The sequence below is a fragment of the Chelonus insularis genome, unplaced genomic scaffold (genome assembly GCF_013357705.1).
Source record: "Chelonus insularis isolate UGA/USDA-ARS -01 unplaced genomic scaffold, ASM1335770v1 contig_88_pilon, whole genome shotgun sequence".
Classification (NCBI taxonomy): Eukaryota; Metazoa; Arthropoda; class Insecta; order Hymenoptera; family Braconidae; genus Chelonus; species Chelonus insularis.
Window position 1 is genome coordinate 936676 of NW_023276776.1, and position 25731 is coordinate 962406.

General features: G+C 27.9%; 3 protein-coding genes across 12 annotated transcripts in view; all 3 read left to right on the forward strand.

The window, feature by feature from the left end:
• On the forward strand, positions 1-11465 carry LOC118072002 (protein CASC1-like). 6 transcript variants are annotated; one of them, XM_035091543.1, is made up of 15 exons: positions 1-24; positions 125-240; positions 797-983; positions 1050-1190; positions 1254-1528; positions 1613-1785; positions 1879-2154; positions 2766-2927; positions 3011-3164; positions 3253-3532; positions 3609-3704; positions 3798-4127; positions 4605-4865; positions 5115-5227; positions 11390-11416. In XM_035091543.1, the coding sequence occupies exons 2-13, from the start codon at positions 182-184 to the stop codon at positions 4743-4745; spliced, it is 2274 nt and encodes a 757-aa protein (XP_034947434.1). In that variant the 5' UTR covers positions 1-24; positions 125-181; the 3' UTR covers positions 4746-4865; positions 5115-5227; positions 11390-11416. The 6 variants fall into 6 exon arrangements, with proteins under 6 accessions (XP_034947434.1, XP_034947433.1, XP_034947432.1 ...); XM_035091542.1 differs by lacking the exons at positions 1-24; positions 125-240 and adding an exon at positions 555-705; XM_035091541.1 differs by lacking the exons at positions 1-24; positions 125-240 and adding an exon at positions 555-705 and having other exon boundaries at positions 1050-1528; positions 4605-4673; positions 11390-11465.
• The window catches only part of Rhp (rhophilin), a 27410-nt gene continuing 8764 nt past the window's right edge, over positions 7086-25731 (forward strand). Inside the window, exons 1-2 of one of the 4 annotated variants that reach the window (XM_035091545.1) lie at positions 21923-22562; positions 24634-24890. In XM_035091545.1, the coding sequence (XP_034947436.1) occupies positions 24687-24890 (204 nt within the window). In that variant the 5' untranslated portion in view covers positions 21923-22562; positions 24634-24686. Of the gene's footprint in view, positions 7273-12222; positions 12358-21922; positions 22563-24633; positions 24891-25731 lie in introns of those variants that run through there. The other 3 variants (XM_035091544.1, XM_035091546.1, XM_035091547.1) reach the window with 3 other exon arrangements.
• On the forward strand, positions 18299-21573 carry LOC118072009 (uncharacterized). Of its 2 annotated transcripts, XM_035091552.1 has the most exons (3): positions 18458-18680; positions 18834-18972; positions 20597-21573. In XM_035091552.1, exon 3 carries the CDS (start codon positions 20922-20924, stop codon positions 21552-21554), a length of 633 nt encoding a protein of 210 aa, XP_034947443.1. In that variant the 5' UTR covers positions 18458-18680; positions 18834-18972; positions 20597-20921; the 3' UTR covers positions 21555-21573. The 2 variants fall into 2 exon arrangements, with proteins under 2 accessions (XP_034947445.1, XP_034947443.1); XM_035091554.1 differs by lacking the exons at positions 18458-18680; positions 18834-18972 and adding an exon at positions 18299-18361.

Below are 25731 nucleotides of genomic sequence, written 5' to 3' on the forward strand. Positions count from 1 at the left end.
GTGCAAAACTGGATAAAAGATGAGGTCATTAAATAATATTTTTTTAAATATTTTATTCTTCTCTAGTGAATTTATATCAATTATTTACATGATTTTAACTATTCAATATTTTTGTATCTGTTAGTCTCAGCAGAAGAAAAAGAAAAAACGTAAAAAGAAGAAAAAGAAGCAAAAAAAATCAATGAAGGAGCCTGATAAACCTCGAGCTTCTGCAGCTAGTGCTGAAGCTGATAAACAAAAGTAAGAAATCATTTTTATTGGATTAACTTGTTCAAGTTGATAGTGTAAATCAGATATTTGGTTGAAAATATTTGAAGTATATCAGATAATACAAAAATGTACAATAAATAGTTATATGTAATGACTTTTGAAAACTTGGGAGGAATGTAGATCAGAACCTTCAGTACCCTTTCGTGCACGTCTCTCATTTACTACTCCTTTTAACCATCAATTCTCCCACCCTAGAAATGAGTTCATCACCTTAAAACTGGGTGTTAAATTCTCAATGTTTCAGTTTAAGTTTTAGCATCATTTCAAACTCATCTAGATTTTAAACTAGTTATTATTTGTCTTAAACTGTTAAAAAATATTTTTCAAATACTCTTTATATTTTTAAAAAATGTATACTGACCCACTGGCAACAATAACATTTTTTCATAGCTATGCTGAAACTACTAAAACTAAAGTTAAACGTATTGAAGAACGGTATAAAGTATTCTAAACATGAAGTAGAATTTTTTATGATTTATTTTTCAACTATTTATTATTTTTTATATTTTTTGTATTGTGTATATAGAAATGTGATGATCAAGGATTTACTAGAAGAGATTCGTCTTGAAAAGTTGAAAACAGAAAACGAAGCAATTATTGAAGAAGATGAAGCTAAAAAGAGAAAAGAGCAGTTGAAAAAAACCTGGCATATATTGAGTAAAATTGAAAAACAAGTTGCTGAAGATGCTTTAAAAGTTAAAGAAGAAGAGGAGGTAAAAAAATTTTAATAATAATTTATGAAAATATTGAATGAATAATGAATTATCATAAAATTTCAGTGGATTCAATATATGACATGTGACGGTCTTCCAAATCCTGCAATTTTATCAGAATTGAATACCTTTGCATATTTGCTAAACTCAGAAGATGATGTAATATCCATGACGAATATAAATCAAAAGTGTGAAGTCGTTACTTATGTAAGAGGCAATTCAGAAAACTTTTCAATTCTCATCATCAATAAGACTAATTTTTCTTTTCAGTTATTGTCGAAGCTAGATAACGTTATCGATTTTTCTTCGGATAAACCTAAAGAATATATAGAAGATTTAAAAAATATTCGCACTAGCTTCAGAAATAAATTGAAGTATTGGATAGATTTAGCGAATTATCGTCTCCTTCGTCATATAGAAAGAGACATGATACGAGAGGATTTGAAAAATGCAAGATACATAAAAGAAGCCAATGAAATGATTTGCTGTCTCTGGGCTTTGATAAAATTACCAATCAGTATTAAACAAGTTAATGATAAAGATAGGTAATAATTTGGTTTTATAAAAATCTTCAAGGTATTATAGTTAATCAGAAATTTTCAATTATGTTAAATGTTACTAATATTTAGAAAATCGATAGAGATTAATTTTAAAGAGTTAGATTTAATAATTAAAATGCCTGTTGATGTTGATTGTTATGCGAAAGCAATTCGAGCACTTTGGGTTCAATATGACCATTATTCAGATCAAGGATCTTCTTTCTTAATGCCAGATGTACCTAAGAAATATCAAATGAATGAAGGTATGAATAGCAAAAAAATTCGTTTAGATAAAAATTATTGATTAATTTATTTAACAATTATTAATATAAAATGGCATTGATTGTCTCTTTTAGATTTATTAACATTTTGCAACAATGAATACGAAACGAAACGACAAATTCGCCAGGATCAATTGGAAGGTCGAAAGTTGAGGCTCGATGAAAAAAAATTAATGGTTGAACGTTTAACGAATCCAGCACAATTCGTTACAGCAAAGCCTGATAAAAAATCTAAACAGTCCAAAAAAGCTGCAGGTCAAGCAGTGAAAGCTAAAAAAACTGAACCAGAACCTGAACCTGAGCCATTGCCTTATTTACCAACGCCTGATGAAATTATTCTGCAGAAAGAAGGTAAAAATAACGATGATGTCATGGCTTCCGGATAGATAAGAAGTCGCAGTCTTGATAGTACAGACTAAAACGTTTATATAACATCAACAGTATGCTAATTTTAATGCATTTATACAGAATTTATAGAATAATATTCTAATCATTCAAATGACTAAAGTATTTAATCGAGAAATAATGATGAAAAATAATCTAAAAAGTCATCAATTTTTTTAATGTCATTTCATAGAGTTAATAGTAATTTATTCATCATGTTTTTCTTAAAAATTGTGCACACAATTATTGGAACTTGTTTTATTTGATTACGTAAAGTAATGAATTATAAGATAATTGTCTAGATTATGACCTTGCTTCCCCTAAAGAAGGATAAAAGTGACAAGAGGATACAGAGAACATGAACCTTCAATAGCTAAATTCAGCTTTTTCTACCTTTCTTGAACTTATTTTTACCAATATTTATGTAAAAGCTTTTTTTTCGAATAATTTTCAAGCTTTCATTATTTTTTATTTCTTCATCATTTCAATATTAACCTCTAAATGTCTAGTTAATATTCCGTGCTTCCTTTCAAAAGGAAAATATATAATCTAGATAATTATTAATCACAATTATGTAGATGAAAACCGGAAAGAATTGAGGAAACTTATGTTCACTCGATGCGAAAAAACGGAAATAAATCTAAGAAAGTATAAAATACTTGGTGGAATATATCATATTGATTTGATTCATCAACCACCTCAGCCTAAAGAAATGAGAAGCAATATTCAATTAACAACACGTGAGTTATTACTATTTAATAGAATAATTTATTATAATTGTTATAAAATTATCAATAATGTATCTCTATAATTATACGTTTAGTTCAGTTACCCAAAAAACTTCAGTTTGTACAATTTTCGAGACCATACAAAGCTCCGCCTCCAGCGCCAGATTCTGAAAGAACTCCTGAAGTTATTGAAGCTGAAATAAAAGCTTTAGAAGCTGCAATGGAACTTCTTGTACTCGTTACTTTAAAGTAATTTATTTTTATATTTGTAAGAGTGAATAAGAAGTTGCTTTTTCATTATAAAAAGTTGAAAGTATATTAATAACTTTATTTGTAGACTTTCTGAAACAGTATTATGGTTTGAACCACCTCTAGTAGCCCATTGGATTCCCGAGAAAAAAATTTGGTCAACTCAAGATGTTCATGATATTAAATATAATGAAGAAAAACAAATAATTACATTCAGAACTGGCAGACTTGGTATTCATGGTTTAGCAGCATTTAAATTTGTTAATTTACCATTTCAAAGTTGGGAAATGCGACCTGAACCAGGAAAACTTGGTGGAGTTACATTAAATATTTCTGCTGCTGTAGTTCAAGTTGAATTCATTGTTAAGGTAATGAAATTTATTCTTACTGTTGCTGATAAAAATTTTTAATTTTTTTTATTAATACATTGATAATTATTTTTAGGATAATTTAGTATGCTTAAATTCTGTAGTTGGAGGTCCTGCTTCAGCCTTTCAAGATCTTATTGGGAAATATATGAAGCTGGAATTTCTTATAAGAGTAAGTGTAAACAGATTAACCATGAAGATAATATATATATAAAAAAAAAAATAATAAAACATGAAATAACAAGAAATTATAAAATATTTTTAGCAAATGCGAGCTGGTGGATGTGATATGTTTCCGGAAGAAGATGCATTTAGTTACATTAAAGGATTGTCAGTGAAACATCCGGTTGTAAAAAAACATCTTCAAGCTTGTATGGGACTATTATGTACCGCCTACATGTTTGCCTGGTCTCGATGGAACGCTACAGTGACGGCCAGACAAATCGTTATGCAAATAAAAGAATTACATGGATGTAAAACGAAAGAAAAAACGAACATGATGCTTTTAGTGACACCTTTACGAACCATACTAGTTCAGGGTACGGAAGTGGGCTCGGAGTTTAGTGATAAACCAATGGACGGTGAAGAGTACAAGGTAAATATATTCTCAACTAATTAGTGTTTGTAAATAATCCACCAACGTATTTAAATTTTTATAAATTGTCGACTTAATAGTGAACTTTAAAATTTATACATATTTTAAGATGTTTTGCATTTTATGATATTTTTAATGTTTTAAAAAATTTTCATTCCCTCGTCCTTGTGAGACAGATTTTTTTTATTATTTTATTAATTTTATTTAATAAACATGAAGATAAAAATAAAAATGATTTCATCTGTAGATCTTTCAAATTTTTTCGATACTTTTTTTTATCATCTGTATGAAATTAATTATTTTTTTATAATTTATTACTACTTGACCAATTGATTGCAATATATATGAAAACAAAAAAAAAAATTTTCCATCAATTTATAAAATATCGATATTTAAAAACTGTATCTTAATGAATCTCTCGATTTATTTTTCTTAAATTAAAAATTATTTAAACACCTTTTTGTTTCTATTTTACAGTTTTATGCTGATGTTTATCATCTGGCACTTCATACAGCGGGAATAAAGAGTCGACTGTTAATGAAAAAGGTATCGTTCAAGCTTGCTTCTACGGTAACAAAGTTACTGGCAGCTACCAATGTTATCAGCATGTCTTCATAACAGAAGATGATGCGAATACAAATACATTGTCTTCATTCAAATCATTTTACACATATAACATATCCATTGTCATGCTTACAATAAGCTTCTTGCAGTATGTGTTATCAGTAAAAACATCAGGTGAGTTACTCAACAATCGGTAAATTGGTACCTTTTGTTATTGAATTAACTCTAGAAATTTCTCCAACATGTTTCACTGATAGAGATTACTACTGCATTCTTAATGATTTAGATAAATGAATAATTGATCAATTGACGTAGAAATAGAGAGAACTTTCAAATCTGATAACATCTTAATGGGATTATTATCTTATTTCGTATTTAAAAATACTTTAAAGGATTCTTTTATCATATTGGAAATATTTCCAGGTATTCTGCAACTATCCAAAAGTCTAGACTGATCGATGTCTCTCTGAAATTAAGATTCAAGATAAATTATAGATAAAAATGATTCATAAATATTAGTTATTCTCAAATATTTGGTAAGTTTTTCCACAAATAACTTCAAATAGTTTTCTAATGGCTACTATAGCTAATATTACTACTTATATGCTCTAATGATTTTATTTTATGGTCTTTTAAAGCTATTCAAAATCAATGTCATACTCATTTTTTGCCCAATTCTTTAGAGCCATTATACAAAATTTATTTATTTTTCATTCATGGTTCATAAGTATAACAATTAATGTCATTGACAAAATATCAATAAATGGTATTTTGATGGTTTCCCTTTAGCGGAACAAATTGTCAACCTTGTTGAATTTTTTTAACTCTTGAAGAAACAACTTTTTAATAATCGAAATAATAGTCAATGCTATTTAATGATATTAACCATTCAAGTTCCTAGAAGTACATACATCCAATTAAAAAGAATTACGATTTGAATATCAAACGTACTGGAATTGGAATTGAAACAGGAAATGATTATTATCATTACGTAAACTGATCAAATGTGGATCGAATATTTTTAAAGAAAATTAAATAATGACAAATTAGATATTCTTTTTTGATCAATGCAGTCTAAGAGAAATAGAAAATTCTCGATTTTAACATTAAATTAAAATAATAAAATAAATGATACAATTGAATAAAATTTATTCATCAACTTTTACTTTAAATAATTGTTAGAAGAAAAAATGAAAATAAAATATGATAGCTTTTAGTTTGAAGAACTTTAATTATATAAATAATTGAAAATGATAATATTTGTTAAATGATTTATTTATATCATTAAAGTTGATTCTAACTCAAATAAATAATATATTATAAATTCAAAATATTAATTTATCAAAATAATATATATTTTTATCTATATAGTCATGCTCTAAGGCATAAAAATATCTATTATTTATAAAAAAAAAAAAATATATTTTCAATTCTGTTAGAAAACTTGCGATAAAAATTCAATGTTATTTTAGATGTGGGTGTAAACAGGAGTAGATCAATATCTGAATTAATTAAAAATAAAATTTATCCAATTTTATGCGTAACGTTTGCACCAGCTGACATTTAATGACGTCATGATAATAACACCAATGGTCTGAAGTTGAGGATTGGTGGGTTTGAAGTATAGTAGTGTAGACGTTATTCTACTATACCTCTGATGCATTCACGTGCCCCTCTTCAATTCAATGTATCCCCCAATGTATACCTGTTTTCATCGATGTGCTTGAAAACCTACCACTACTACAGCATTTCAAGGTATTCAAGCGCCTCTGTTCCCCAACAAACACATTGTTAGGTAGTTTTACTAAGTTCTGAGTGGGTATCGGGCATCACGTGTATGTACATTGGTAGTGAGTCGACGAGAGAGTACGTTTGGAGTCTCGTATCGTTGGTGCTTCGTCCGAACGCCGGACGCTCTTGCTTACAATCTGACAGTTAAACTGAAGCTGAAGGAAGTTTTAGGAACAATACAAAAAAATGAGTGTGTTCAAAAGTTATCACTACTGTGCCACTATTTTCATCATTAATAATCAATAGAATCAATAAATAGATATAGCTTTTGGGAAAATTTGCACGTTTTTAGAGTTTTAGTGACCTATTTTAAAAGAATATTTCGTTGTTGGATCCAAACCAACACCTGTTAGGGATCGTTTTAAAGTATATTTCTTGTTTATTAAAAACGATCTACAGCTTCATGATCCTTAAAAATTTCACAGCACAGTCTGGATTTAAGCTAAGAACGATTAGAAAGTCTTGATTGGGGTCACACGTGCATTCCTTTAGAGCCAATCGAGAAATGATAATTTCACTTGTGTAAATACATTCGTAACTGCGACAATGTTTGACTTTTGATAATTTATTTTCATCGTTTTGCAGACGTTTGAATATTATCAAATAGTTTTAGGTATTATTGTAGAAAAAAAAATATAAATTGTGAGTGAGTGAGTCAGTGATGATGTTGATGATCAAATGATCAACTCGTGCTTGTGAGGAATAAATATATAATGACGATACAATGAACGTCCCAATAGTGGCAGGTGATATCCTGGATGACGAAGGTTATAAACCACGTTTCGTACGGGTGAGTTTCGAACGTCCTTGAGATGAACTACATTTCCTTTTTATTTTATCAACATTAGCTGCCGACATGCACCCATTGTTAGATGATGGGTAGTGTGAAATTTAAAATGTCTATATTACGATTATGATTTTAATTATAAATATATGGATGTAATTATCTGAATAATTACCTTTAATTACACGTCAATTTTTTTTCGATTCTTCTTCTTCTTCAATGTCTTAGGTGTATACATTTATCTCTTCTTCAGTTTTTATTTATTCTATCACCACTTCAAGTAATAATATTTTTTTCCTTGTAATGTCGTCATAGTATCTTATGAAATTCTATAGAAATGTAAAAATACATATTCCTATTGATTTATTCAATGATGAGTTCAGAAGATTCTATCGACACTTGTGTTACGAAATTACTTTTTATTCATTTAGGAAAAATTTAGTATTTTATCCAGAAACATGTTTATCTTGTTTTAAATTTATTTGTTGACCGGAAAAATATCATCAGATATTTTTTATATTAAATAATTAAAATAATGTCGAAATAATATTTGATCAATTTCCATATTTAATTTAAACTAAGTAACGAATGAGATAAAATATTAATTTAAATTTAAAATTTTGTTAATTGAAAATTGGTAATAATATATGTCCTGTTAAACTATTGACATTTAACATATTTAGAAAATTTTTTTATACTAATTAAATGAATAAAATTTTTGACAAGTTATTTGACAGTAATTTAAATATACAAACCAGTAATTTGAAGTGAAAAAAAATTTTTTTTTCATATTCAAATTAATTTTATTCATTTTAAAATGATTGATAATTTATTTATAAAAGTTTTCATATGAAAAAAATTAAATATTGATAATTTTATTGTAAATAGTTATATTATTTTTTCATTATTTTATTGTTTATTACTCATCGGATCAACATTACAACCGGTATTATCTAAATCTACTTAATACTTTATGCGAAAAGAGTAAAAGTAATAAAATACTTCAGGTAATATATTTATTTTTAAATTTGTTTAAATTTATTATTATTAGCTTGATATTAATTTTGTAATCTTATAAATCAAATTAGATTATAATACACAGATTAATATTGGCTATAGTTTCAATTATTTATAGAGTTGTCTTATCACATTTGTTATCATCCAGGAGTCTTTTTCTTTTGGAAATGGATCTCACATGAAAGATAAGACCTCGGAAATAATCAATACCCAAGTATCATATATCCGACTATTATTCTTGCAAAAAATAGTCTCCTATGTGACACATTTGATTCATTCATAAATAAAATCGATATGAGAAAGCAATCGCATTATTTCAAAACAGAGATTAAGAAATTTATGAGTTTGATACAAGTGTGTAACTAAAGGCAGGAAATTCAGTGGTATCGTATAAAAGACATTTCTCACGACTATTCTGAAATCTAAATAGTGTGAAATATCTTCTGTACATGGTACGAGGTACATAGAAATACTGGAATGAGAGTTTCGCCCAATAAAGCGACATTTTGGCTAAGACAAATGCATATTTAGAACTTGTTAAGATCACAGGCTAACGGAAAGCAGTACGATAGTTGTACATAAACATATGTTACATACAAAACACAATCCACAATGTCTTTAGAAACCTCTTGAGTATGGAAACCATTCTGATGTTAAGAACAATTGTTTTATGTTACACATACATGTTTATATAGATTTATTATATATGGAGATTTTCAGCACGAGACACATAAAACATTCATTCCTATGTGCAACTCGTAAAATATCCTGATAATTAGTCTCTTTCAACTGAGAAAAGACGACTCATTGTCACATTATCTCTTGAAATTAAAAGTGACTCTGGAGTCAGCAGTAATTAGCTTTTTATGGTCTTCGATTTTTAATCCGTCATGATGTGCTAAAGTAGATATAGTGGAAAACTTTGATGACTGGTAAATCTTTATTGATGTCAGAGTTAGAGTTATTTATATGGAACAGTTATTTTATGAATATGACTCTTCACTAGTGTAGATTCATAAAATAGTTTTTATGTAGCTTTAGTATACTCAAGAAAGATATTAAAAAAATATTTTAAAAAATTTCCTTCTATATTCAACAAATTATACATATTTTTATTGTAAAAAAGAATATTAAATTTTTCATTTAACTTTGGACTCTAATCTGAAAAATAGATAAGTCTTTTTAGTACAATGAAAGTGTCTAATAAAAAAGATTATATTTTTTTTTATTAGAATTTGTTTTATTGTAGTCATTATAAAATCATTTAATTTTTTTTTTTTTGAGTGAAAAGTTGAGAAAGTAAATGACCTATGATTTGAGTAAATTGAAACTAAAGTTGGCCATCTTGATGCAGCAATAAAAAACTTCATCATGTGTTTCCATCATGATCTTGATGTCTTTCTTATAAGTATCCCAGGGATAATTTTCATAAACACTTGACACCAAATGTATGATCGTTAAGATGATCTAGGATCAAGGAAGAAATGATGTGAACCTTGAACTTAGTGGTAAACCAAGCATCAATTCCTGGTATTACAATTGAATAGACACTTCCGCTTCTTCTTCTTCTTCTTCAACAACAGATCAATGGCCGGTTATAATTTCCATTCGAGTAACCAAAGGTTTCTCAATAGTACAAAGCTCCATTGCACTTTCTTTCATTTAGACCTTTGTTTCCCTTATATTTTTTTGCATTTTCTATCGTTCGTTGGTCACTGTTTGTTTTCAAACTGTTTTTTAAATAGATTTTTATGAAGAACAATTGGAAGAGATACTTAGAGTTATCGATGAAGATAGTGGAGAGTAAAAATTGAGAAGTTAGCATGCATGTTAAATGCACGAACCATTGAACTATACTACCGGATATGTATCGTCTGGATAACACCTGTCTTGATGACGTCAAAATCAATATGTTAGTCATCAGTGGGACATTTGAAACTCCATGAAATTGGAGTATGCTATTTTCTTCATTAAGTTTGCTAAAATTCATTTTCTATTAAAATAAAAAAAAAAAAAAAGAAATTGACTGTCGATTTCTCGTGAATCACAGAAAGCATGTTTTTTTTTTTTTTTGTAGAAAATGTTTTATTTATAAATTCTTCACACATTTTAGATGTTTTCTAATTGCAAATTTCTTAGAAGAAAAATTTAACATATTTATACAAATGATTTCACACCTGAGGCATGATGATAATTTAGCTTATCATCTTCATTAAGTTGACTGTAGGTTTATTTATTGTTTTTTCGAATTGAAATCCTTAGAAGTACTTCTTTTATGTCACTCACCTATCTAATGACTCATTCCTACTGCAGCTAGTAGGCTGAGTCAAGTGAGTATGTATAGTTATAGCTGGTGTAGATGGTGAAGGAAAAGTAGTCGTAGCTTCATTGGAATATCAATTATAACTCTTGTCTTTACGAACGTGCCTATTGTCACCCACGTGTTGAATAGTAAAGAAGTGTTTTCATTTGAAAATGAAAGCTCACCATTTCTATGTACTCAAACTGCCTATTATAGAAAAAGTTATTGAAATAATCTACGTATTTGGTTTTACTTTTACAGTTATATCTTATCATTGGTTCATTACTTAGATTATAAAATGAAAACTCATTCATTAAACCTCAACAATACCAGTATATTTTCTTTTTTAACATCAACAACAACAACAATAATAATATATGACAAATAATCAACAATAATATAAATTAAGTAACATCAATTGTTCTGAATATTTTCACAAATTATTTCATTCAATGCATTCTGAAATGCAAAATATTATTATTTATTTCATTTAAAAAGAAATAAATAATCAAAATAATGGCTTTAAAAATAATAAATAAATTTATTAATTTTATTTTTTAGAAATATTTGAATATTATTGATAAATTATATTACTTTTAGAAAACCATGAGATTCATTAAAATTATCAGAAAACAATATTTCTTCATTAAGAAATCTTTTAATTAAAAAAAAGAAATTGAAGTAAAAAAAAAAATCTAAAACCTGTGAGATTTATTTGTCTTACTGCTAAATGATGATGATGATGATGATATACCAATATATGAATTGAGTGTTATTACTCTCATGATTTTTATTCACTTACAGTATCCAATTACAACTGTTTTCATGGACACCAAAGTAATTAAAATATCAATTGCAACTAATTAAAGATACTCTAAAGGCAGGAGATAATGTCATTATCTCTCATTATAATTCAATAGAAGCATGTTGGTATCTTCCAAACAGGAAAGTCTAAATAATCTAAAGCACATTCTGATCATTTTTCCACTATTTTGAAGCATAAAAATGTATTATCTAAGAGAGTATAATGCATTAAAAAGATAAAATTTTCTAAACGGGCGAGTCTGGACTGATAAGGACACGAGAACCAAAGTTTTCTTCAGCTCAACGATACCAACCTCCAAGTGGTGAAAGGTATATGAAGAATGCTGTGGCGCTTGTGGCATGCTCTCAGCTTCTGGTCTCACATCATGACCAGAACCAAGTAAAGCAGAAGTAATATAAAGAGTAAAGAGGATGTTACTCCCTCTTCTTTTCATCCATACTACACAATATATATATATCTACAGTATTCCTTTTACCATCCACCACGATTCTTATATATCCCTCCATTACGATTCCCACTCCGCAATGCAACTCTCTTTATTTTCTTTCATACCTTCTCACTGCAATGCACTATAAGAGAACATCCAGGGTAGACGCTCTTTAGAACTTACTGGAGTTCAAGTCTAGCTATCGACTCGACGTATATATAACCGGTTGTGTCGTTCAATTTCTCCATAGATGTATTTCTTAATCGTTACTATTGACTTCGAAATACTTGATTCTTAATTGATCCATATTCAGTGTGTTCCCAAGTGATCGTGACATTGAAATTATCCAGGATATTACAGTAAACAAGGGGAAATTATTTTTTTATTTATTTTCAACTTGAAGTTAAATATTGTGCTCTAGTGATTTTTGTAATTATACAAGTGTCTGTTGGATTTTTTTTTACACAAAGGAAACCTTTATAACTGAATATGCTGATTCTGCCGGACATAAAGCTTCAGGTAACGCACGCCATAATTGCAACTTCCGGTTCATTGCCTCTAGTTTCTTTATAGCAATAAAGAAATTTATTTCTTAATCAAAACATGTACATGTGATTTTCATTTTGTAGTTTTTTTTTTTTTAATGTTGTTTATTTTGAACTCAACCTTGACGTGGGTTTATTTAACTTGTTCAAAGGGTTCTGGTTGAAAATTAGCTGGTGGAATTTTTTTTTTTTTTTGTTTCTTCATATTTTTAACGCTGTTGGGTAAATTCTTAGGTAGACGCATCAGCCGTTACGCTGTTGATTACGCGAGTTCGCTGACTAGCAAGAACATCGTCGTTCATTTACGAGTCAGAATACTCCTCATACGCCCAACACGCATGTGTATTATCAAGTTTATATATGTATATATATAATATAATATTTACTTCATAATATTATCGTGCAATTCAAATCTTATAATAATAATCATCGCGTTGCCATAAATGTCCTGTGGGTTTTAATTAGCAATCATTCGTACGTAACATAACATGCGTATCAACAGAGAACATATACATTGGTTGGAGTTTATGCAATCGGTATTTATTACAAAATAATGAAATAATAAAATTAACTTGTTATCTGAGATTATTTATGGATATTAATGAAATTATTCTGATAATGAATTATCCTGAATTTATATTTTTTTTAATCAATGGTTTAGATTTTTTTTTTGAGTGTTGATTCATTGCAAAATTTATCACTACATAATTTAACAATAAATTCCATTTAATTATTTTACAATTTTATCTAGATTACATTGATGAGAACAGATAGATGTATGATTCATCTTTCTTTTTTATTGTCAAAAATAATTTTATCAACATTACAACAAATTAATACTAAATGGAAAGAATAAAATTGTCACTGGAATAATTTGTTGCATGCAACACAGTGAAAATTATAGATAGAAACATTTTTCTTCTTCTAGACTTAACTGTGAAAAGAATTATTTATAATGACAACTAGTGTTTTGTAAATAATGAATACACTTTATTTGTCCTGTAGCATTTATGCATAAATACTTTATCATTAATTTAATTAAATATTATTTTAAGGAGAGATAAAAAAAATGTCTCATTATCATCAAAGGAATAAATATATCCTACCCAGTGAACAAAAGTATTGCCAAGCTATTCATTTAATTATTTAATAATTAAACTCTTTCAACAATCGTTTGTCAATGAATAAATTAAAATAGAATAATGCAATGTAATAATGAAAATATTTATCAGAATTATTTCTCTTGATGGTACCATGTTTGACCGTTTCGACCCAAAAAATGTAGAAACAATAGAGAAAATTTTCTATGAAATTATGATATTTTTTATGAGGTCTAAAGAGAAGTAAAAAAAGATTCTAATTAACGCTCGGGTGATTCTCAAGCCAGGAGTTAGCTCTTTCCGAAGCGTTGCGTATTATTCAAGGTCGAGAAACTTATGAGGTTCATGGTGATTATGATAGTTACACTGTTTAATAATTTCATCTCGTATGTATGAGTTTAATAATACATATATGTAACATGAGTTAATGATTAATGATAATATCTTGTATCATTTTTTTTCGTGCTTATAATTTTGTGTATACCAAAGGAATGAAGTAGACACTTATATTGCATTTATTATAATCACATTTACGTACGAGTTAGCCTTAGGTGTAGGAAGACTTGCAACTTCTTGAAATATGATACCATCAAACATTAAACTACCAGTTATAATGCTATAATTATAATATCTTTAACCATAACTGTTCCTTTTTTTCACTCGCATTTTCATATTTCTTATCTATTTTTACTTTTACTTCAGTCATTTACTATAGAGGTATGAATAATTTAACTAATACATGTTATTTATTAGTTTACTTCCGTGCAATTGAAATATATATATATATATATATATATATATATATATATATACTTACAAAGTTTTTATAATTATTAATATTTATAATAACTCTTGGCAAGTTAGCAGTATGATTTTTCAAGTAATTCTGACTTTTGTTTAATTCGTAGTACTTTATCTTCTCTAGATGCAATATATTATAGTAAATGTATTATTAAAATAATTTAAAACTTTACTGTATATTTTTTAAAATATTCCATTATCTTCATGTATTTTAATACTAACTAACTAATTATGTTTTAATTTTATATTATAATTATAAATTTGCATTTTTATACTCTTCATTTCGTATGAATCATAAAGTCTTAATGATATTTTAATTATGCATTTGTGCTTTTGCAGATTGAATTTTTTTTTTTTTCAATTAAAAATGATATTTTTATGAGTCTTATTATATTTTTTATTACAGACTCATCTCTATTTTTATTCAACTCTCATAGAGGAATAAAATTTTTCGACAATTAATTTTTACATCTGAATAATCTCATAACAGTATGTTGCATTCATTTAGATCCAAACAATATTATTCCAATTGTTGATAAAATTATTTAAAACATTTCATTTTATTTATGATGAAAATATGATTTAGTATTAATTCATTATCATTGTTGTTAAAAAAAAAAACATGTAGTTGTTTAATTATTATTAATAGTTATTAGTTTCTTTACTGAGAATATTGCTGAGTATACTATAATTTTATGGATGACTGACAGACATTACATAAACAAATATTTCTTTTAATCTAAATGACAATAATTTTCGTGGTTTTATGGATTTTATTTCTTTCTTCAACCCCCAATTTCTCTTATAAACTTCCGTAATTATTTCCCAGTAATTTACCCACGTTCCTCTCGAGTAATTCGTAACTGCCAATTTCCGATTTCACCTGATTCTCTTCTGTTCTCTATTCTTAATTTTTTATTTTTTTTCATTCTTTCACTTAACCACAGATCATGATCGTACTAAAGTACTGGTAAGAATGTCAACGACCGGCGTGTCGAACGACAGATTCATCGCCGGATTTCCTTCAGCTACTTTCCAGTAATCCATGTGACTTTATCCACTCTGTACTTTCTTAGATGACTCTTACTCGATTTTTCTTTTACTTTCTTGTATTTTATAAAATTGCATTTTTACTTCTCCATCGAAATTTCTTTTCTTTTTCAAACTATTATAAAAATTATAGTATTATCTTTATTACAACACTTTCCAAAAATCCAGGAAGTTTTTTACTTGTACTTAAGATTATTATTTATCTCCATCTTGTTGTTTCATTTTCCTTTCTTTCAGTTGAATCTCATGATTATTTGGCTGTTGATGCGGAACTAACGTTTCAATTTAACAACTCTCAGAATCAATGAAAGTGAAATGCTATAACTTTAATGTGCACCAAATCTTCCAGTCCTTCTAGCAACAAAATTACCAGATACAATATTGCTTTAGAAACATTTTTATTCAAGCATAAATATATTTAAATAAGAGGACTTATTTTATTGATGTTATTTGTTGAAAAATATTTGTGCATTAACCAACTGTAAAAATATTTGCTAATGCACGAGTAAATGATGGATTCAACTCATACACATGTCATAAGTATAATTAATTATGTATTGAAATTTTCTCTATTCAACTGACAAGAAATAAAAAAAAAAACATACAAGAACGGTATCTCGTCCTCTTAAATTTATTAAATCGACAATAGAAAACGTACTATATTTTTTTCTCTCACATATAAATGATGAGAATGCAGGATAATTGCATAATACATCCCCAAGATGACCTGCTGTGTCCCATACCCACAGGCTTGTGTAAGTCGTGACTAAAAAGTCATAAAAATTCATCGTTCATTCCACGTAGTATGTATCCATTCTCTTAGAGCTTCACATAAACTCTAATTTATCATCCTATTTACTTAATAATTTTCTTCACATTTCCACATTTTTCTTTTTTTCCTCTGTGCCAATACATTCTGCTACCTTAACACATTTCTCTTTCAATGATCATCAATAGCTATCCTACATAGAAATAACTGGCAATAATAAATTGGAAAAATAAACTAGATGATCTGCTGAGTTTTTATTTCTCATCAACGATTGAAGTGGTGACAGTTGGTAGAGACTTTCGATCAACAATTTCTCCGCATCGTGTTTCTCTTCCTTTTTCTGTCAAGATCACACTGTGTGTGAACATGCGTGACGTCGCTTCTGGAATGATTGGCACGTTTTCCTTCTGTCGACTTCACCTAGACACTCATCATGAATACAAATTCAATTTACGTCTCATCAAACATTTTTTCCAGTAACCCAACATTTTCATTCATTAGTAGCTTCATTCTAAGATATAATACTCATAAGAGCTTTAATTATATTCTTTGTCCATTCTAGATCTAGAATTTAATAAATATGTTTCATTATTATCGATTTTTTTATGGCAAAAATATCAACATCATTTTTCATTTTGTTGATATAAAATAGCTTGTCAGTTATAAACCTTTTAGTAAGTAATATTTTAGATTGGTCGTTAGAATATTATATAATAGCAGTTGGTATAAATAAATGATCAGGCCTAAGCATCATAAAAGCCCATCAGTGTACAACCTGCACTTTGACCAGCAATAAGTTTCAAATATTATGGTAATCATTTTATTCTCTGCTATAAGCATGAAGCTTGAGATCAAAACAGTTGGAATAGTTTGATGAGAGCTTCAACATGAGCTAGGAATATTACATTAGACATAGAACTAATTGGTCAACTTGTATTCTTCAACTATAATTTAAAATTAAAACTTGGTTTAAATATTCTCCTTTTAAACATAAAGTAAGCGACTTTTGCTTGAAACTTTTATAGAAAATCCTTGGCGTTGAAGAAAAACAACTGTTTACTGAATTGTTTTCTAGATGTTTTATTCTTAAAGTCTGAAAATAAAAAAATCAATTAATTTTTTTCAAGATTAAATTAACCATGAACTAAGTTCATGGATCAGCTTCTTTAAAACTGGTTGTTTTTGGTTTGAAGCAACAAAAATCAAGTTGACCTTTAATTTATCACAACTTGAAAAAATTAGATTGATATGTTTTTTATCAACTGATTCAGTTACTTTATCACTTTTAATTTATCTCCAATTCTCAAAATTTAAATAATAATACGACAAAATAATTTTTTGTTAAATATCATCTAGTAAAAGTCAGTATTCTAGAGTTATTTAAACTATTTTTCATTAACAAAATATTCCATCAATTATTCAATAAACCTGATAAGTTGTTGATGATATTCAACAGCAAGTTGGGAACATTACTGTAATAAATATCAATTTCTTCAATAATTTGAATTAATAATGAAGGTTAATGACATAAAGGAGCGGCATGGCGACATAATTCCAACAAGATTTCTTTCTTTTCTCCCAGTAGATATCTCTCTTTCATTCCTTGTCTCTGCTTTTCCTACATCGAGTGGCCGCATTCCATCATCAGCTTGTCCTACAGACTATTTTATAAACATTAAGAAAAGAAATATTGCGTGCGAAAACTAACAGATTTTTGTTAGTCATTGTAGATAATAACCGAGACAAATATTCATTTTGCAAAAATAAGCTAATATATTACTGTAATAATAAAAAAATTTCCATGTCATTTTCTTCACATTATCCATCCATAACTTTGCACATTTTCGAGGTTAAATACATTTACACTTTCGAATAAATATGTCTATTGATCATTTGTTGAAGAAATATTTTGATGATAATAACTAATATCCTCAATACATACATTTGATAAAAGAGAGATTATATGTCAATATAAAACCATTTAAGGCTATATAATTATTGAGAAACTCTTCATAAATAATTAAAACTAGAAATTAGTACGCACTAAGTACGCGTCGTGGATATACGATGCAAATTGTTAATTTTTTAAATTTCCCGCATAAATTAAACAACCAATTAGGAAAGTCACTCATTATTTCGATATATATCGATTATTAACTAACTTCATATGTCCATATAAATTAATCGATAGGAATCGATGAAATACGTTACAATTATATTGTACTAGATATTTAAATGTTTTTTGCAAAAATTCCAAGGTATAAAAGATAAGATATTTCTAGTTAGTAATTAAATAAATAAATAGAGTGAACAGGTTTTTTTTTAAAAAATTTTTGCAACTCAGAAACATGATATTCATTTTAAAAAACTCTTGATGAAAATTTGTGCAAATTAAATCACCAGATGTTGCAACAAATTATCAAAAAAAAAAAGTGTTTAATTAATTTATTTGATTGAAAAAAATAAATGTATATAATCCGATAAATGAAATGGAAGATTTGAGATGATATAAAAAAGGTTAGGAATTGGAATATAAATTTATTTGTAAGCGGATTAATCAGGAAGACATAACCTGAGGTAATTATCAATGAACTCGTTGATTTTAATCTGTATAACAATTCAATTAAATTTTAATGTGATAATCACAAAGCGTGGTATATATTTATTTATTTAACTGAATTACATTTTTATGTTAAAAAAAAAATAATTTCTTTCCTGATTGTTTTGCAGATATACCGAGGTCACGAATAGTGAAATAAGTATTATTTTAATACGTCCTCGTGATTTCAGACCAACCTTGCAGCTTTCCAATCTTAATTAGGCGACAACCTTGGCACGTCACTGTGTCTCGAGTGTTAATTTAATTGTAGTAAGACATTTTTGTTTCATTCACATCTTTTACACCTTCTTTTTCAATCCATGAATTACAATCATCTTAGTTTAACTTTCTCATTAATCATACGATTATTTTATCAATCATTGATACGGTTATCAACCATTTAAATTAACTATTAAAAATAAATAAATTAATTATTACAAAAAAAACATGAGAAGTTGTAAAAGATGCGTAAAATATTAAAAAAAAATAGAAGGAAAGATATAAACAGTTGGTCATCGGTGTAGTCAAAGATAAGAAAGCAAGAAGAGGTTCGAGAAGAGAGCCAGTAACGGTTATACCTTCTACACTCAGAGGCAAATTCATTCCTCCTTTACTCAATACCTTCCTTCTCGATAGGTAAATGACTAACGGACAGGGCGTGGCCTCGATTTATTTTTTCCTTTAATTATTCAGTGGAAAATTCACTATGAAAAATCCTTATCTAATTCACAACCGGTTCTTGAACTGATCGATAAATTATCCGGGTATTTTTAGGAAATGGAATAGATTAATGTCTGACTGAGGAACTGATATAAATCGTGTTCAGGTTGTTTCTTTTTTTTTTTTTTTGTAGGTCTTTTTTTTCTCTTTACTACACATTCTGAATATTATGGTGAAGTAAAAGTACTAGTCATACTGGACAGTCGAGTTATAAATACAGATGTTAAAAAAACTAATTATTTTTTTTTTTTTAGCTAATAATCGATTGATCAATAAACACAAGATATAGATAAGTCTCATTATCTCCAAAATATTACGTCATTAAATGGTTACAAAAATTATTACGAGCATTGATAAAAAAAGTTATTGCACAAATAAACGGATATTAATTGATTAATTTTACGTAATTCCAAAAGAAGTATAAAATAATTAATAGGTTTAAATTTTTCCAACATTACTCTCGATTAGATTAATCATTGAAGTGTTGCTAATGCTTTTTATTATTTATTTCACTCATGTTTAACGTGTCTATTCTGATGTTTATATTAATTAGTACGGTTCATTTATGATTAATTAACTGTCGATGACACATTGAAATGAAAAAAAAAAAAACCCCCCAAGTAGTAGACTTGGTATTTTTAACCTGTCTAGACATCGTAATATGTTCAATCATTGGATTTTTATCTCTTTCATACTAAAAGACAAATATAAAAAATCTTGATAGAAAATATTTATCGACATAATCACTATCATTTATTTTGATTTTATAAATATAATCTAATCACACTAGTCTATTCTATTTTTTTATGATACTCTTTCGATAGGTAATTAATATTTTAACACCTACTCAAACGATTCATTTGAAATTATTTTTTTTTTTCAACTGATGAAAAAATTTATTTTAAAAAAAATACATTTATTAAGGAAGTATTAACAGTATGTATGGTATAATCAAGTAATTTATCAGATAATAGATTAATAAAAAATTAATTAGCTGAACAAAAGTTTTAAAACATTAAATATTTTTAATTGAGGAAAAAAAAATTATTTTTAACAATAAAGTGAATATTATGGAAATAATTGCAATTTATGTAGCATGATATCAAGTAATAATGTTCCTACTTGAAGATAAAAATTATAAAGTTAGTTTTATAATAGTTTATTAATATTTTAGAACAAAATTTTGGAGTAATCCTATTGAGTTAAAAAATACAGAACGTATTTGAATTGTTGGTGGAAAGTGGCCACGTGTTGCGCAGAAAGAGGCGCAGTATCTCAGAGAAAGGTGGCTCCACTTGTTTTTGGAGTCTTGATGTGGACTACATGTGGTTGTTGTCTTTTAGTGATGGCAATAATTAAAGCAAATATATTGATTATCCAATTACAGTAGAGCTGTAATTTTGGTTGAAACATACAAATAAGACATAAATAAGCACATTTACAATCAATTGAATCATTTGTCGATGGCTTTATAGAGGCAGCTTCAAGTTAAATTGACCATGGAGCCACCTAACCTCAAACGAACTCGATCACAACAGCATCAGTGTATAGAAGGAGTGTCTACAAGTAAAAAAGATAAACCAATTTCGAAATCAAGGTCAGTTTCAACTCTAGATTTCGCAGAACCTCTCGAGGTAACAAGTAGTGAGCGAATTATCGATGACTCTGATGGAGATGAACTTGTTTTACAAGAAATACCTCAAGAAAGGGTTAAAGAATGGAAAAAATTATCTCAGGATTATGATGGTATTGATTTTGAATATAAAAAAAGAGCTGTGGAATATTGGAGATCATGCAAAACGAAACACAAAAAAAAATTTTCTTGTGTTCAAAAAAAATTTAGGCGAGTTACTTCTGATCATCAATTGAAAAGATGGGAGAAATATGTTTGTCAAGGTGGAACATATAGAGATAAAATAGCTCAAATATCAGAAATTACTATTAAATACTTCATTGAAGCAGCCAATAAAAATGCATCTATCACTAATAATGATATTCGTCGATGGGCTTTGATAGCACGAGATGTTATTGGACTTGAACCTAATAAATTTTGCGCTTCTCTAAATTGGACATTGAATTTTAAAAGACATTATGGGATAGTAATGAAAAAAAAAGACAATTCCAAGGAATAATATTTAAAAAGGAATAAAAATAGATAAAAAGATATTTTAAAATTGTTATAATAGATACATAATTATGATTTTTTCTTCAATTTATTATTTTTCTTCGAAAAAATCTTTTTATAATGAACTGTAGTTATGAAACTAAATTTTTTTCAATATATTATAGGTGATAGAAAAGAATGTATCATGAAGAAGATATTGAATTGAATCATGGAATAAAAATTTAAAATGAAGTCAAAGTTTCGCAAATGTAATCTATAAAATATGAATAATGATTCTCATCATTTAACTCAATAATAATAGCATAAGTTATTAAAAAAAAGGTAATTAATCTCTCATTAGATAATGAATCATTATTTCAATCTTTTTCATTATTGATTCTCAATGCAATTAGGGTGACTCACATCATTAGACTCTAATGACGTTTCTTACGGCTTTTACTAAAGTAAATCACAGAAAGTCTTAAAATACTATAGAATTAGTAGTTCTAGAGATTTTAAGGTAAAAAGTTAACAATAAAGACTACAATCAATCAGACATTTATGTTTACAAAAAGAAAACAAATTCAGCTGAGGTCGTTGAGGATGATTTTAATTGTGCATTTTGCTTGCATCCCCCCACCAGATATTCAAACTCTTCTCTCCTTTCACTCAACTGCAGTAGTATTGAAGAACGGACCTTACTACTTACTATACAACTATACTACTGGTGCACAGACCCCGTGGGGTCTCTCTTGCTGACCGCAACCAACAGCTAGTCAGTTACCATCGCGGTCCAGTAACTGACGGATCAGTTGCTTCACATTTCGGGCAGTGTTACACATTTCTAAGTTGTCAAGTCATCATCATATTCATTCAATTAATGTCAATTAAATTATTCAGTGATTTTTGTATTATCATCATGTGAACTTTGTTAAAAACAATAGAAGATTTTATAATACTTTGCTTTCTTTGATTTTCAAGTGAATAGTGAAGAATTTCAATGTTTTCTGGAGAAGTCTGCTATTTTATTTTTTCCGTTAGTTTTATGGCCTTGTCTAGTGATAATGTTTGCTGTTATTTTTGAATTTATTTGTCGACTATAAGCTATTTTTCGCAAAACATATTCCTTTAAGTTGATGAAGAAAAATATTTTTTTAGAATTAATATTTTTCCTTTTTATAACTCTTTACATTTTTATCATCGTAACATCGTTTTCTGAGGCATCTTGTTTATTATTATTCAAATATAAACATTGGAGTAATTCAATGAATTTTGTTTGACAATTATTTTGCAATTCTTTCATTGTTAAAGAAATATTTGTTTACATCATTATTTTATTTAGTTTGTTGATTTTTCTTTCGAATTATAAGCAATTATTTTATCATATAGAGTTTTGATTTCCTATTTTATGTGATAAAATTTGTATGAAGCTATAAATCTATTGGAGATAAATAAATAATCCATACCCAATATTAAAAATATTTCTTCTTCTATCTCATGGTATAGTCTGAAAACCCTATAAGACACTTGAACGTATTCGATACACAACCGGTTGCCTACTTTCTTGTTCGCTCGTTCGAGTACGCTTATGTCCAAGCCGGAAACCAACTCACGCAGTTGTCAAGTTGTGCGACATTGTGTCCTCAAAGAATCTGTGAAGAACATCAAAACAGTTAGATGATATGAGACAATATCTTTCCTTCTTCATGCTTGGATAGACATCAGAGTCAATTTTTTTTTTCTCAGTTTACCATAGGGTTATCAACTCAACATTTCATCAAATAAAATATTAGAGTAAATTTTCACGAGGTAACGAAATGGATTTAAATAATAAATTTAATATTGGCTTAATACGAAACCGGATTCTATTTAGATAGCTACAAAAATTATAATTACAAGATCGACCCTGAGATACAACCGATCCAATATAATGATTTCATTTTTATTTTATTTTATTTCCAATATATGAAAGCAACATTACGATAAAGTAAAAGGGGTAATAAATACTTCGCAATATCGAATTAGCTGTTACATATAAGGAAATGAGAGTATTTTTATTCAATAGCCAACGAATACTTAATAATAAATTACGTAAAAAATCTATTAAATCATAATTCACTTAAAAACAAAATTGTACTACCATTTTCATAAATACTTGAGATATGAATAACTTGAAAATATTTTTACCAAGCTCTAGATAGTCTAAAGAGCTTTGGATAATAATCATTGATGAACAAAGAATGAATGAAATAACTTTCATATAAAAGTTCAATAGCAATAGAGAAATGCAATACTTCCCATTTCCTTTTGTTATGTAAAAAGATCGATTAAATATATATGAATCATAGATCTTTTTTTTATTGTTTTCCTATTGTCATGGTTTCCACTCGAGCAGCATCAATCTTTCCTCATTCAAGTCCACGCATTTGTCCGGATAAAAATTCGAATGGGCGTACAATCAAATCGGATCGACATAGTGACTGTAATGCAACAAAGAGGAAGGACTTTAATCTCATTCGAGCGAGCAATAAGGTACGGTTTCCTGTGTGTAGAAAGCGTAGCCAAGAGACAGAAGACCATCCGCTAAAACGATCATTAATGCTCGTCAATTCTCATTGCTCATCTCATCCTCCGCCCCCTTTAAATCATCATCGACATAATCGCAATTTATTACTGCACATGCTACACGATTATACGTGGGTAGCAGTCAAGTAGCGCAGTAAATATTATTTACGAGTTTCGGCCAAGACTTTTAACACTTTTCTATTGTTTTTATTTATTATACAAAATCATTTATCTATTTTCTTCTTCACCTTCAGTCTCACCTTTTAGTCGATTCATTACTCGGTGTCTCTCTGATTTATTTCAGTTAATATTCATTCTCTAATTCAATCTAGAGATCATTTTATAATCGTTTTAACCTTCTACATTGATTAAAAAATTATTTTCCAACAGAATTCAATTAATTATTCTTTTCTTATTAATATTACTTTGTCAGTGTAGTCATTAAAAAAATTAATTTTCTATTTTTTTCAATGACTAATTAAGTATACTGATAATTTTGTAATAAAGTTATTCCTTTAAATGCCAATTGTTTCTATTTAAAGATGTAAATAGTTTTTAAAATTGATGGAACTGAACTAATTATGTCGTGACAATTATGCTTAAATGGGTACATCACTCACCACTGCCAAAAAACCATACGACAGTGGTTACACCAAATGTAGAGACAGTGAAAGTAATAAATGAACGAGAAAATGAGAAAGAAGAGAACTTGATTAGTGAACAGGATAAAGAAAATGAAAAGAAAGAACAAAATGATGATAATGTCATTGTGGACACGTCTACAAGAAGACGCTTAGGGGTAAGAAACAGTTAAAATGTGAAAACTTTTTAACATAGTTTTATTAAGCATCGCATTCTACGTGCTATCTTTGCTCTAATGAAATGAACAAATAACTTTATTATTCTAGTCAAGTTTGTCTTTTAGAAGGGAAAAAGCATTAATGAATTTTTGAAGTAATTAATTATCATAAAATAGGTCTCATAAAATACTCCCCTTTCATAAAGATACATTTTTTTTTTCAGTCAGTTTCCTTTCCTTCATGCATTTATGCAATAAATGCAAATATATTTTTTTATTTTTTCAATTTTAGAACAGATCAATAATAATTCCGGTGAATGGGTCAACTGGAATGTTTTCCCTTCACTTTTATGTATTACGTTACTGTGTGTCATGCACCTGTGCACCTTGTGATAACAGTCAATCAAATTTTGTAATTATAATTACATGTTTACAGACATTTTTCTGCAATTTTAAGTTTTTTAAACAATAAATCTTCAATAATTTTTCCTCTTGTTTAATTCTACCTGTGGTGATGAAAAAAAAAGAATTAAAAGTGATATTTTAAATGACTCGTTACAGTTGATCATCAACTAACTTGGTGCTAAGGTTTTTCTTTGCTAGTCCATTAGCTTGTCTCCTGATAGCTCAAATGTTCAACGACAGGTCGCCAAGTCGTTATGAAGAGACTCTGAGGAAATCTAATCGTTCTTCGTTCTCGTTTTACTTATAAGGCTAAGAATGGAACAAGTTACCATCGTAACTCGTTATTCAATCAATCTGTCGTTAACCCGGAAGATTAGCCGTTGCTGAAACAAAATTATTGCTTGTAAAATATATTTTAATAAGGCTTTAATTTTGC

Bases quoted from the DNA above. Each gene is read 5' to 3' on its own strand.
- LOC118072002 (XM_035091537.1), top strand. From the start codon at position 620: ATGTATACTGACCCACTGGCAACAATAACATTTTTTCATAGCTATGCT. The intron at 2,155-2,765 runs GTAAAAATAACG...ACAATTATGTAG, and splicing joins AATTATTCTGCAGAAAGAAG to ATGAAAACCGGAAAGAATTG. The intron at 4,128-4,604 runs GTAAATATATTC...TCTATTTTACAG, and splicing joins TGGACGGTGAAGAGTACAAG to TTTTATGCTGATGTTTATCA.
- LOC118072009 (XM_035091554.1), top strand. From the start codon at position 20,922: ATGGAGCCACCTAACCTCAAACGAACTCGATCACAACAGCATCAGTGT.